At 39.8% G+C, this 14,014-nt stretch overlaps 1 protein-coding gene across 2 annotated transcripts in view; it reads right to left on the reverse strand.

The window, feature by feature from the left end:
- Positions 1–217: 217 nt before the first annotated feature.
- Positions 218–14,014, reverse strand: part of pds5b (PDS5 cohesin associated factor B) — a 33,353-nt gene continuing 19,556 nt past the window's right edge. For both annotated transcript variants that reach the window (XM_063016408.1, XM_063016409.1), the window contains exons 14-34: positions 13,815–13,896; positions 13,668–13,716; positions 13,415–13,554; positions 12,711–12,826; positions 12,511–12,616; positions 12,008–12,168; positions 10,915–11,038; positions 10,646–10,804; positions 10,449–10,517; positions 10,017–10,153; positions 9,585–9,708; positions 8,958–9,162; positions 7,467–7,581; positions 7,192–7,324; positions 4,410–4,529; positions 3,829–3,891; positions 3,584–3,726; positions 1,999–2,472; positions 1,810–1,908; positions 1,563–1,671; positions 218–980 (exon numbers count right to left, since the gene is read on the reverse strand). In XM_063016408.1, coding sequence (XP_062872478.1) covers positions 945–980; positions 1,563–1,671; positions 1,810–1,908; positions 1,999–2,472; positions 3,584–3,726; positions 3,829–3,891; positions 4,410–4,529; positions 7,192–7,324; positions 7,467–7,581; positions 8,958–9,162; positions 9,585–9,708; positions 10,017–10,153; positions 10,449–10,517; positions 10,646–10,804; positions 10,915–11,038; positions 12,008–12,168; positions 12,511–12,616; positions 12,711–12,826; positions 13,415–13,554; positions 13,668–13,716; positions 13,815–13,896 — 2,764 coding nt within the window. In that variant the 3' untranslated portion in view covers positions 218–944. The remainder of the gene's footprint in view (positions 981–1,562; positions 1,672–1,809; positions 1,909–1,998; positions 2,473–3,583; positions 3,727–3,828; positions 3,892–4,409; positions 4,530–7,191; positions 7,325–7,466; positions 7,582–8,957; positions 9,163–9,584; positions 9,709–10,016; positions 10,154–10,448; positions 10,518–10,645; positions 10,805–10,914; positions 11,039–12,007; positions 12,169–12,510; positions 12,617–12,710; positions 12,827–13,414; positions 13,555–13,667; positions 13,717–13,814; positions 13,897–14,014) is intronic.

A 14,014-nucleotide genomic window follows, 5' to 3' on the forward strand; every position in this document is an offset into this window, starting at 1 on the left:
TGTGGACATCTCCCCTAATTAAGTTTAGGTGTCCCAGCCACATTCATTGCCAAAAGTTGTATAAAATCAACTATATATTTTATTTCACACTTAATTGCACCTCAGATGCAGCAGCTCCATGTTTACTCTTTTGATTTAAAAACAAACCACCTTCAACACATTTAATAATTCATGTTTGATAAGTAAACCGACGGATCATTTAAACAGAATAAAAAAGTGATTCAGGGGATTTTATTTCTGTTCACTGTTTTGCAACACATTGCCAATATTAAAATGAACAACCTGTACTAGACTTTTCCTGTCCTAAACACTGATAAAAACAATACCGGGCATGAAACATTTACAAATACGTGATTTTTATCTTCATACCAGTTTTTCGGGGTTTTTCTTTCTGCTGAGGCATGTTTGCACATTCACAAATGTATGCACACAAGAAGTTCACAATGAGAGGGGCTTAAAAAAAGGAAAGAGTAAAATGACATAAATAAAAAATGGAACTACAAAAGTTAGTCGCTCAGTACAGAATGACAAACACACTGGACAGATAAAGTACTGCTTAAAATTCCAATTTGTTTTTTCTTTAATACTTGGACACATCAGCTGATGCAGTATCATTAAAGCTGCAATAGTAAGAGCTATACAGTTTTCTCCCTAAAACTGGGGTGGGGGTTTAAGGACGGGGTGACAGAACAAGAACTATTTACATTTTTTTTTGTATGTCAAGATCTTCACATGGTATGCACACACACAACAATGCAGAAACAAAAGCACGGGTCAGTGTGGCGCAGCACAGCAAAACATACAACAGAAATGACAGCAAAATACAGCCAAAGCAGATGCATGGCTCCAAAAAGTCCAAACACTTTACAAATTTCCTCCTGTGTGTTGCAGGGCTTTAAGCTCTGACATCATGAAATCTTTCTGGTTTAAGTATTTCAGTTTGCTCATCTTCGATCCCGTCTACCAGCTTTCCGTCGCACCTAGAAAGAACAGCAGGTAAGAGCAGCAAGTAAGAGCACTGCAGAGCATCATTTTTTCTCCCTTTTTAGGGCGTCCAATTGCCCCATTGCGTCATGCTTCCTCTCCACCAATGCCGATCCCCGCTCTGATTGAGGAGAACGAAGCTAACCCACACCCCCTCCGACACGTGGGCAGCAACTGTACGTATTTTGTCACCTACACTTTGATGAGCGCAGTGCAGCTCAGCACTGTGCACGGAAAGACACACCCTGAGAGCACTCTTTTCTCATCTCTGTGCAGGCGCCATCAGTCAGCCAGCAGAGGTCGTAATTGCATCAGTTATGAGAGAGTCCCTATGTGGCTTAATCCCACCCATATCTGAACAACAGGCCAATCGTTGTTCATGAGGCCGCTCAGTCTAGCCGTCAGGCAGATCTGAGATTCGATACGATGTGTTCGAGATCCCAGCTCTAGCGTTCCAGCGTGTGTTTTTACCGCTGCGCCACCTGAGCGGCATACTAAAACACTATTTTAAGATTGGAAGCCTAGGCCTACATACACAAGAACATTTTTATGAATGCAGCCTGAGGCTCATGGCTTACTTTAGGTGAGAGGTCTTGCTCCTCTTCTGCTTCCTCTTCACTATGATGCGACATCTCCATCTCCTCTTCGGACTCCTCCTGACTAACTGCTGCCTTGGTTCTTCCACCACTGCAGACAAAGAACAAGTAATTTAGCAGTGAACTACAGTGTCTCAATGTCAGCATTAAATTCAGCATAATCCAGACACTGAAGTTTAGAAGCATCATTAAAAGTGTGTAAATCCTTCATGATTTTGCTGCCACACACCCTGTTTTTTTAGCTGCCGTTTGTGATTTTGGAGGTCGCCCTCTTCTTTTCTGTGGCGTGGACTCAACTGAATCCTTGGCGGCTTCTGACACCTCCGCTCTGAAAAGTGTAACACAGATCAGCTCACGCATTACACCCATGTAAACGTAATTATTCTAATTATAGCTAAACATTGGCACTGGAACCAACCTTGGCTTGCGACCTCGTCTGCCTTTAGGCTTTACTTCGATATTCTCACTGCCTGCATCTTCCTCCTCGTCCTCTCCCTCAGCCCCTTGCTCTGCATCGTTTTCTTCCTCTTCCTCCTCTGGAGGGGGTGCTGCCTTCCTGCGTCCTCTCCTGCCCTTGCTGGGAGTCTCATCCTTGTTGGATGCGGATTTGGGAGGCCGTCCACGTCGCCCCCTTTTGGGTGGGCTGTTCTGCTCATCCTCCATTTCCATGGTGGTGTCGACCATGCTGCTGTCCTCCCCCCACTGTTCCTCAGACTCCTCCATGCTGGTGTTGGCTTTCTTACGACCACGTTTGGCCTTTGACTCTGGGGCCTTGTCCTCCTGGTTTGAGGCTGCCCCTCGCTTGCGCCCTCTGGTGGGCTTCTCTACTTCAGATGGGCTTTTTATTGAGATGTCCTCGTTCTCACTGTGGTCTACGTCCCCAGAGTCCAATCTTAGAACGCAAGCGTGAGGGAACAGAGACAAGTCATTATTTAATAATAGGTTATCTTAATACAATTTCTCAACATTACTGTAAATACACCATAGACAGCCAGAGGTACATTTCTCCAGAGGGTAGCAGCATACACCCTTTTTATCCTACACCTATACTAAAGAAACAGAATGCATGAATAAAGGGAAAGTAATGAAAACAGATTCACAGAAAAGCTTTGAAATCTAGTAGAACTGGTTTCATGCTGAAATGATCTGTTGCTCTGAGCCAGATGCAGTGGAGCTGTAATCAGTGCAGCCTTGTGATGCTAATTTATTTGCAGACCTATTCAGTCACTTTGAATAACACATTTTCACCAATTTTGAGTGTATGACTCTTATGAAACATTGAGACTAGTAATACCATAGCTTTTACATGTATCCTTCAAGTCTGCAGCGAAAGGCAGTTTAATCACTACCATGCAAATCTGCCATCTGTATGATGCTAAATGAGAGTATGAGGGTCACATTTATTAACTATGCACTTTAGTCAATTAAGGTCAGGATTACACTTTCATTTACAGCATTAGACTTGCTGTGAAACTATGCGTACATGGGCGGATGCAACTTTTAATGGAGTAGCAGTGGCATGCATTATCACAAACTGATCGATATGCAAATCCAGACAGTTCTCTCCTCCACAGAGAATTTTTGCTTTTAGAACTACGTCAGCACTAGGGCTTAAACTCTTGGTCCACTTAAGACCGAGCAGGCACTTAGTCTTTTCTCCAGCCAGGATTAAATTGGGGATGTGTGTGTATGTTTGTTTGTTCATTAGGATTTTGACGTCATGTTTTACACTTTTGGTTACATTCATGACAGGAACGGTAGTTACACATAACACAAGATTCATCAAGTCACAAGGTTATATCGAACACAGTCATGGACAATTTAGTGTCTCCAATTCACCTCACTTGCATGTCTTTGGACTGTGGGAGGAAACCGGAGCACCTGGAGTAAACCCACACAGACACGGGGAGAACAGAAAGGACCCTGACCACCCCACCTGGGGATCGAACCCATGGTCTATCTTTTTAAACACTTACACAGAAATATAAGAATATCAGACCAACCTTCCTTTACTGCGACCAGGCGAACTAGGGTTGGAATTGCTGCTGGCATTGCTAATGGTCTCCATGCGCGAGAGCTTAGTCTGCAGTTTGCCTGTAGCTGATAATGGTTTGTTCACAGCACCCAATACATTAGCTGATTTAGGCTGCAGATCAAAAAGGGAAATAAAACAGCAGTTAACTTGAATAAAATCAATAATAAGGAAACTAATACCAAAGAATCATTTAATAGCGGAAGAAAGCTTTACCTTTCCAGGGGTAAACAATGTCTTCATCTCAGAAGGAAGATAATTTTTCGTGTTGCTGAAGTTCTGCAAAAGAAGCCAAAAATTAAGCCACTTAAACTGGAGACAAATCAAGAGAAGAACCCTGAGCACATATCTGGTATATCCATTTACTTCTACAAAGATTATTTTATAAGCTACATCTACAATACATTTGAATTTTGCATGTACAACTACTGACTGTAGCCCTTTTACTCTACACACTTAAGCACCCCCTTGTGGTAAGTTGAAGCAGTATTAAAAAAAAACCAACAATGCTGCTGCATGTTACGCTTATACCACGGTAACAAACTCTACCCTGTCATTACCATGTTAGAGTCAGTTGGGTCCCGTTTCCATGGATAAATTTAGTATAGTAAGAGCAATAATGTGAGCTGAGGAGAAGATAGACTACAGTAATTGTATATTCACAAATGTATCTGTATGGTAGGTGTAGCTAATAAAAGAATAAATGAATGTATGTACCAAGATAGATGCATCTAATAAAGTGCTTGGGGAGTGAATTTATTAAATTTTTGTATTTTGCAGGTAATTTGCAGTCGCACCTTGTCAGGTTGGGTAAAGTAGCGTGATGGCAGTACAGGGTCTTTCGGTGACTCCAGACTGTATGTGGTGCTTTTGGAGATGACGATGTTCATGGCCACATCACAGACCGTGTACAGTTTCTAAAAGCAGAACAGGTGAGCGTTAAGGAAAGAGCATTCATAGTGAATTTGCTTGAGGAGTATAATAATAATAATACTTATATTAATAATCATTTTTCTTGGGCTGCAATAAAAAATGTATATGATTATCAATAACAATCCAACCAATAATTAAAATACATTTATTTCAAGAAAAATATTAATCAGTTTTTTTTTTTTTTTTTTTTTTTTTATAAACAGAACCAGATGTGGATCTGGAAAAATTATGTTAAGAGGAATGGCATCAAAATGTTACAGAACACTAAGTGCTGTTTTATAAGCAAAGAGGTTGTTTGAAGTATTAGATGCAGGGGTGAAAATAAATGTAGCACACATTGTTTTATATATACAGAGTGAGTCAAAATTATGTTAACACTTAAATGGCAGAAACCATTTATTCACAAAACAGACTTTCATATGTGCAAGATAATTTACAGTAGGGCTGGGCGATATATCGATATTTTAAAAATATCGATATATTTTCATACGCGATATAAGATAAGACAATATCGCATATATCGATATAGATGTTGTGTTCCAGTTAGATCCGACAGTTCGTCTTTCTCTTCTCCCAGTTTGTCTCTGCACATGTTCACCTGCCCCGCCCCTCTCCCTCACTGCCCCGCCCCTCTCCCTCACTGCCCCGCCCCTCTCCCTCACTGAACACAACTCGCCCCACCCCACCGCATCACCAGTAAGTCCTGCAGGCAGCGATAGCATGGAGACGGATAAAGACGTGACAGAAGCTATCGAAGAGGAGCTGCTTACTAAAAAGAAAAATAATGACTAATTTTGTAATTATTTGGAGATGGTTCGAATTCAGTGTCAGATGAGCAGCAGAATAATGTATTCTGTAGAGAATGCCGAAAACAAGTCCAGATAAAAGGTTCCAGCTCCGTGTACCTTCATTCGTTTTTCACTTCAAATCCCAAAGTTAAAAAACAAGAAAACGAGTCGTTATTCGTTTCAAAAACCAACACAAGCACATGCACGCGCTGACATGCACGTATTTACTTCACATTAAGTGTTGAGAAAGTAATAATAACGTAACGGTGCGTCTCCTGTTGTTCTGACTCTTGTGTTTGTATATGTGATGTGCATATATTTGCTCTATCTGTAAAAACAAACATTATGGGGAGTGATTTCTGTACTGGATGTTGTACGTGGTTGTGTTAGTTTATACTGGACGATCGCCCGACGTCCGACACGTCATTTATTTATTTATCTTCTATTATAGTATTTCTTGTTGTCGGCCAATAAACAACCAAACATTATTAAATTGCATGAACTAACTCTGCAGTAAACAAGGAGCAAACAGCAATTAAACAGCAAATAAAGCTGTTAAATAATAATAAAGTGCATGAAGAAGAACGCTGATTAAAATGCATTAAATGTTGTAATAGTTACACAGTAACATGTACAATTAGTTCTGCCTGTATTACAGAACTGAGTTCTATACAGTAAAAGAAAATATTAATGTAAATGTTAATGTTGTGGCGACATATACATGAAATAATGTATAAAGTCCAAACATGGGGGGGTGGGGGGTTAACGAGGGGTTTACTTTAACGGGGTTTTACTTTTAATGTCACACAAGCTCAGCCGGAGACCGTGTCATTCCGACATCTTCCCTACACACTCGCTCCCTGCGCCCTATCGTACACTTAACATTCTTAAAGGGCCAGACAATATATTTGTAGTTCACATTAGACAACAGGAGATGCCTTAGAAAACAACTTTCTTTTTTTCTTAGAATAGCTCTTTTTTTTTTTTTTAAGCAAAAATAATTCTTGTGTGAAGCTTCCCCAGCATGAATATTAATAAAAGTGCCTGTAAAAAAATTGGAACATGTAGCTTTGTCTCAGAAGTGTCTTTTTGTTATTACCTTATGGAATAAAAAAATATCGAGATATATATCGTATATCGCCATTCAGAAAAAAATATCGAGATATAATTTTTGATCCATATCGCCCAGCCCTAATTTACAGGACAGTCTCAACCTGTTCGCCATCATGTTCAACACACAAAAACCAGTGAGCAACAGTACCACTTAAAGCCTGGACACATTTCGCAGGTGATGGATCCATTAGTGTTAACGTAATTTTGACTCACATGGTATATAAAATAAATTTAGTTCAATTCAAGGTTGAATTCTTCTCAGTCTGAGATAAAGCTAATTCACCAAACAGTGAATTTATCATCAGACTTTCTACTTATTCTTACCAGGGGTGCCAAAAATCTGAGGGGGCTGTCCCACTTCTCCCCCTTTCTGAAGGTATAGTTATCAGAAAACAGAGGAGTATGATGTTGTGTTGTGTTTTATCGCCATTATAAGCTCTGTATTTAGAGCCACCTCTATGGCGTGCCATTTGTATGTTTTTTCAGAACACTTTAACTACACGAAAGATGTTTAAAGAGGTTAAGATTGAGGAGTATGATGCCCCGTTGTCATGTGTTGGGTATTTTTTCATTCTATGGCAAGAACTAAAAATATTAATTTAACAGACGTTCTAACACCCTGTTCTGCAGAATTAGTAACAGATCTAAAACTAGCCAGAACACAAGGAAAACAGTTCACAACAGTTCAAGATCAGGAGACAATAAAACATGAGAAACGTAAATCCTTTTAGAACAATTTCTGTACCTCATTCATTTTGGCATCATCAGGACACTGGCCGTCCTTTGTCTGTTTGATGTTCTCTACCATTTTTCTAATAAAAGCGTGACTGTTGTTTTCATTTTTGGACATCAGGATCTCCAGAATAAACCATAAGGCCCTACAAATAAAATATAAAAACAGAAGGTGGGTGGGGGGGGGATCCTCTTCAACATTAAAAGCAGAGCTCTCTCGAATCAATCACTGGAGCTTTTCTTCAAATCACACAAGATGCTTTAAAAGCAGTTAAATGTGCGACTCACTCTTTGATGTCTTTGAGCTGCTCGATGTCTTGTACTTTGACGTAGTCCGGGTCATGCGCCAGCAGATGGATGGTGTACGGCACCACGTATTCAGGCAGGAGAGAGATCAGCTTTTCTACAATGCACAGATATATTATTATTAATATTTATGTAACAAACAAAAATGTGTAAGATCTCTTTTAGGTTACAACATCAGAGAGCAGCAGCGATAATCAGATTCACAGAAAGCAGACAATTATGCAATGTAAAAAACTCAAAGGAATGTACATTACTGTCTGACTGGTATTTTATGGCAATCCAATTTATTTAAACTAACCTGCATTACAATTAACACAGTTTATTAACAACAAGCACAAAAGTATTTAAAAGCCTCGCTATCTGCCAGCAATTGATTTTGAGTAAGAAAGTTATTCAGCTTATTATTTATAGCTCTTAAGCTCCATGGGAAAACTGGGAACACGTTTAATTGAATGTATATAATTAATTGAGCACAGCGCTGTTTCACACAGTAGTTACTCAAGACTCCCATAAGAGTGTACATTATTACAACATGGTGTAAATGAAATGCAGTTAGTAGGAACCCTGCGATTTCTGATGCATTTGCCTTCTTTACAGAACATCTCACACTCTATGCTGCAAAGAGTACAGACTGACTGTAATTTGTTGGACCACTAGAAGCACAGATCTACAACTTCAAGTTTTTTCTGCAATTTTCCTCCTTTATCTCCTAATCTAATCATTTCCAATTCCCGACTGTGAATTCCCTGCTGCTCGAACCCCGATCTGATCAAAGATTACCACATGAGACCACCAGTCCAATCTGTGGATGCTTATCATAACCTGCCAGTGTTGGATTCCCACATAGAGCCACATCATGCATGAAGAGCCATGCTAGTTGATGTGGTTTGAATCTATATAAATGACCAAGTCATCACACAGAACAATGTCTTGGCCAACCTGAACCATGACTGAATTGTGCTGAAAGTGAAGTTCCAATAATTACCCTAATAATTCTGTATAAAGACTGACCAACAGCATTTTAGGTAAGACCTGGTGCTTTTTAACCTGAACCACTTAAGCAGGTTGTCAGTTTAAACATACAGGCAGCAGCTACACAGCATTCAGCATGTGACTACCTTAAATAAAAAACAAAAAGGTAAACATGTTGTAATACAAATCTGTAAGTAATTTGGTTTGTGATGTTTATAGCAGTATTTGTATTAGATTTTTTTGGTATTTGTAATCAATTGTATGCAGAATCTAAAATCTGTGTATTAAAATGCATGTATCAGCAGGCAGATGCTCCACAGATTGTCAATTTGTTGAACTAATACAAATTAAATGCAAAATAAAATATTAGGAAGTGGATTATAATGTGTGTTAAGGACGGACAGCCACCACATGTACCAGTTATGTTCTACTCCTGAAACGGAGAATGGAAATGTTAAATATTAAGGGTAGTTTGATGTATGGGTGTGTACATGGCCTCACCACTAACTGCAGCATGTTGCTTCAGGTATTCTCTGCGCAGGTTGATGTTTTTGACCAGGCACTGCCGAGCGTGAGCCCTGCGCTCCTTCACTGGGTCTTTAGCACACAGAGCAAACACAGCTAGATACTCCAGCGGCAACCGCAGTCGGCACAGGCCCTTGTGCAGCTTCTGAGCAAAGGCCTGGCGCACCTGGTAACACTCATCCTAAACACAGAGGTGCCTTGGTGACATTACTGATCATGCAGGAGTTAATAAACATTTAAGGAAGTGACTGAAAAAAAGCAGACGAATGACTGGAATGAACATGACAGAACACTGATCTGCAGTCGAGTAAGTAACATTGACCGAGTTAGGTAACAGACTTAATGTGGACGAGAGTGTGAACTCTGACAACCTCTGTTCAGACCCAATAAAACTTAAGAGTGCAATCTGGCAAGCTAGTAGCCTGGAGTGAACTTAACAGGAACCACATGGCCTGGTAACAGCAGCAGCAGACTGCCAGAATGATGCAGTAAGGTCACTTCGCTTTATTTAATGTCATCAAAACAAAAGCAGCTGCTAAAAATGACTTAGAGCCGTTCATGCTGTAATGAAACGAAAGACAGAAATATACAAGCAAGTCTTACATTGATGACAAGAGCACAAAGCTGGTACTGCTCCAGGGTGATGATCTCATGGTAGCACGGCTCTTGAGCCAGACGCAGAATGGCACAGCCAGCAGCCAGGCGCAGACGTGACATGTCAGGCTTCCTAAACATACACGGAACAAAATGAGATTCATGCTTTTAGTATGTAGCTCTCCAGAGCATGTCACATGATGCGATCCAAAACATGGATTCAGCATTCTGATTGGTCACAGCCCAACAATCTGCTCTTGCCTGTGCTAGTACAGTGACTTTTCTAGCCACAACACTGGGGGCAGCATAAACACACCAATGCATCCAGCCTAGAGATTTCAGAATTAAGTTCCAAAAATGTTAAACTTCAGAGATGATTTGGTGCTTCTTTAAACTAAACAACTAAACTGGAATTTAATCCACATTCTTCAAACCACTCACCCCATCCTGCCCTGTTCTGTCAGGTCACCATCACTGTTCAGTATAGCAGTTAGCATCCTCAGTGTTGAGTTCCCAGACTTGCTCTGGTTATTCTTCACCCCAAGCAGCCACCGTACCATTAACTTAATGCCCTGGATCTAAAAGCAAGAGTGAAAGTTCAGTGTTCATACAAGCTCACATCATACAGCGTTTTACTATGTAAATCTTACAATGCTTATAAAACAAGCTTATTATTTACTCCTGCCAAATGAATAAAAACAATTGCTTAGTGTCAATCAAGCAGTACATTCCAGGGCTGTGAAAAATAACCATCATGTCTACAACTATCGCGGAAACAAACCCAGACAAAAAACAATATCCACAAATCAACCAGCCAGCCGGAGGTATAATATGTTTCCAGTAAGCATTTCAGAAAGAGTGATAGTAGCCTACCTTAGTCAGTGTTTCAGGGGAAACTTCATCATCTGGAACCCAAAGCTTTGTGGTTTTCTTGCCAGGCATCTTTTGTAAAGACACAAAATCAATTACATGGCATTCAAAAACAGTGCTTGAAAATTTAATTCATTTATTTATCTCTTCTAGTTTTACAATCGCTTAAGAATTTAGCAGCCATGACATCTTTAACTTACTCGGTCATTCATTAGAAGATCTTTGACGATAAAATTGGCCACCAAGGACTTGAGAGGTCCTGCAAACTGCTCAGGCGCCAGCATAGCCAGGTGGCCGAGCGTAGTGAGGGGAGTAATTAGCTGCTCCATGTTGTCAGTGTCCAGACTTTTATGCAGAGGCTGGAACCAAAAATAGACTTAGTAACAACATGTAAACTGCTCCTGTGCTGGTGGAGTCAGAAGTCTGTGTCAAGAATAATGAGCTTACACCTGTGTTTTCCAAAGCGTACCTCAAAAATCTGTGCAAAGTGGGTGTCTCTATTGGAGAACATGGCATGGATGCAACGGATGGCATACTTGGCCTGCCGGGGAGGGCCCTTTTTGGCTTTCTGCTGCAGAACTGGTAAAAGAACCCTAATGAGAAAAAACAAGTAACACAGGCCAGTCAAAAGTGCTTGAACCTGCATTCATCCATGACCACATTCTGTCTTTCAAAGCAAGTAGTGAGGTGGTTAGATCTCTCTCATTTAAGCAGAAAACTAGCAATTATGTAAAAACAAAACATTCATTAAAGACAAATATTTGGCTTTTTGCTTTTTATATGCATTATAATCACAGAAATATGTCTTTACAACACAGATTGGGGCTTTACAACACAGTGGCTCAGTGGGTAGCACTGTCACCTCATAGCAAGAAGGTCCTGGGTTCGATCCCCAGGTGGGGCGGTCTGGGTCCTTTCTGTGTGGAGTTTGCATGTTCTCCCCGTGTCTGTGTGGGTTTCCTCCGGGTGCTCCGGTTTCCTCCCACAATCCAAAGGCGTGCAAGTGAGGTAAATTGGAGACACTAAATTGTCCATGACTGTGTTCGATATAATCATTCATCGATGAACTGATGAATCTTGTGTAATGAGTAACTACCGTTCCTGTCATGAATGTAACCAAAGTGTAAAACATGACATTAAAATCCTAATAAACAAACAACACAGATAATGTTTTGTTTATGACTAAATCAAAAACATGTGTAAAGTCATACACATCAAAGAAAGCACTATTAAAACTAACAGCACTTTAAAATAATGAATGTGTAGACACCAAATTCCACTAAGTGCATTCATGTGCATATGGGCATCAATAACTTTGAACGGCTATGTTTATAAGTGATATACCAATAGCATAGTGATTCTTTCCTATACCAACACCTGATCCTCAAATCAAATATGGGCTGATACAGAGTACCGCTACCATTACAAACCCTATTAAATAACCCTGCGCCAATATTAAATGATTTTATAATAAAGCCAATGTTCTGGTCTTAATTCACTGTGAAGTCTTAATGTCTTTTTCAGTGAGTTAATAGCTAGCAGGAACTAAGCTGTGCACTCACGACTTGATGTGTGGAAAGCTCTCTTCTAGTTTTCCACCAGTGTTTTTGAAGATCTGCAGTGCAGCCTCAGCCACTTTCTCATCGTCCATTTTCAAGCAGCCAAGAAGAGACTCAAACGTCTCAGCCGAGTGAAAGGAAATAGGGTGGGTGAAGGACAAAACCTAAAAGAACAACATATCAAACTATATTACCATGAAACAATTAAATTGACATCACACTTAATGCTTATAGATATGCTTCAATATATATATATATATATATAGCTAATGGTTTCAAAAAGTCTGATACAATTCTAGTCCTAGTTACAAATGCATAGATCTATGAATATGCATAAACATGTCAACTGAAGATACCCCATATGACCTTTAATCCCCTTCCAAACTGCCATTGTTACACTATGCTAATGACCAGTAAATTCTACTAACATGTCACACACAATATACTAGTTCTAATAAATATACTTTCTATAGTAGTGTTTTGTGCATTGAGAAGGACATCAGTACCTTCAGGAGCTCCAGACCAGCTCTGATAGCTTGCTCGGTAGGCACACCTTCGTCGTCGTCATCTGCCGTTCCCTCTATTGACTTGTTTACTTGTTTGATAAGTGCACTAAGCAAAGGTTAATGAAGAGAAAGATAGACAGTTAGGCTTTGGTTAAAAAGGCACCCAGGATTAGGACAGGTTTAGTGTTTGTGGACTGTACCTGATAGACTCTGTGTCGATATGAACAGGAGCGATCCTCTCCAGTAAGAACTTCACCATCTCTAGAAAGGGGTTACTGGGCTGCTTGGGGCTGCCCAGCTTTTTAGTGATGTCTTTCTGTTGAAAACAACACAGTCACAAATGAAGCTAAAACAAAAAACATGCTTTGGCACTAGTTACACCTTAAGATTAATGTTTTGAACTGCAAATTAAACTCCTGAAGGAGAAAAATGAAAATCTGGATCTAAAGAACTCAATGTAATGCTGTGTTTATATAATCATGATGTGAAACTACAGTGTAAGCTCCTTTTGTGTTCTGGTAAAAATTCTGAAAGCACAGCAGCTTCCCCATCATTTTTATAGCCTCAGGGCATGAAGTGTAAAATATTAAAGATGTTAAGATGACGTAAGACAGCAGCAATATTTCAACAAAAAAAACAAAAAAAAAAAACACAACAAAGAAATAAAATACCGATCCAAAACCCACTGATTTCAGTCAGACATGTTTATACATGGCCTGATATTCTAATGATTGCACTTAATGTCGCTCTGTCCAAGACCCCAAGGTTGCTATGACCACTCAAGCAGATCTAGAGTGCAATAAAAATGTAGCTGCCACCTTTATGACCGTCTTTGCTATAAAATAAAACACCTCCTCCAATACAGTGACCAGAACAAAAGCAGTTAATACAAAGCGAGTCATACCACACAGACTTCAGCCTGCTTGCAGGAGCAGGTGGGGCTGACGAGCGTCTCCAGCTGCTTCCTGATTTTGTCATCCTCTTCCAGAACCTGTGCCAGCTTCTTCACAAAGTCTTGTGCCTTGCCTGGATCTGGCAGATGCCCTTAAAAAACAGAAGGAATGCACATCAGTCAAGTCATGCCGCTCTTATCATATCCCAACTGAAATCGAATATTAAAATAATAAAAATTAATAATAAAAAAATGCAATACATACTTGTGATGACCATGACCTTTGAGAAGACTGCTTTGTTGTAATTGTCCGACTAAATAAGAAAAAAAGAAAATTTTATAAACTTTTTCATACTGTGAAGCAAAAAGTAGAGAATTAAATATTTGCCACATAGGAAAAAAGATAAAATACTTTTGGCTGTTTGACCAAATCCAGCAGATCTTTCACATGGTTTCTCAACATGTTCTGGCACTTCCACATCTCATTTAGAGCTCTGAGAAAAACAACACATCAAGCCAAAATCATCATTTTAAATCCAATTTAAATCTAATCTAACAGCAGATTTAAAGTTAGTTTAGTGCCCAGTTTTAGAAGAAAGAAATACGCTGGTA

This window comes from Trichomycterus rosablanca, chromosome 20, assembly GCF_030014385.1.
Source record: "Trichomycterus rosablanca isolate fTriRos1 chromosome 20, fTriRos1.hap1, whole genome shotgun sequence".
NCBI lineage: Eukaryota > Metazoa > Chordata > Actinopteri > Siluriformes > Trichomycteridae > Trichomycterus > Trichomycterus rosablanca.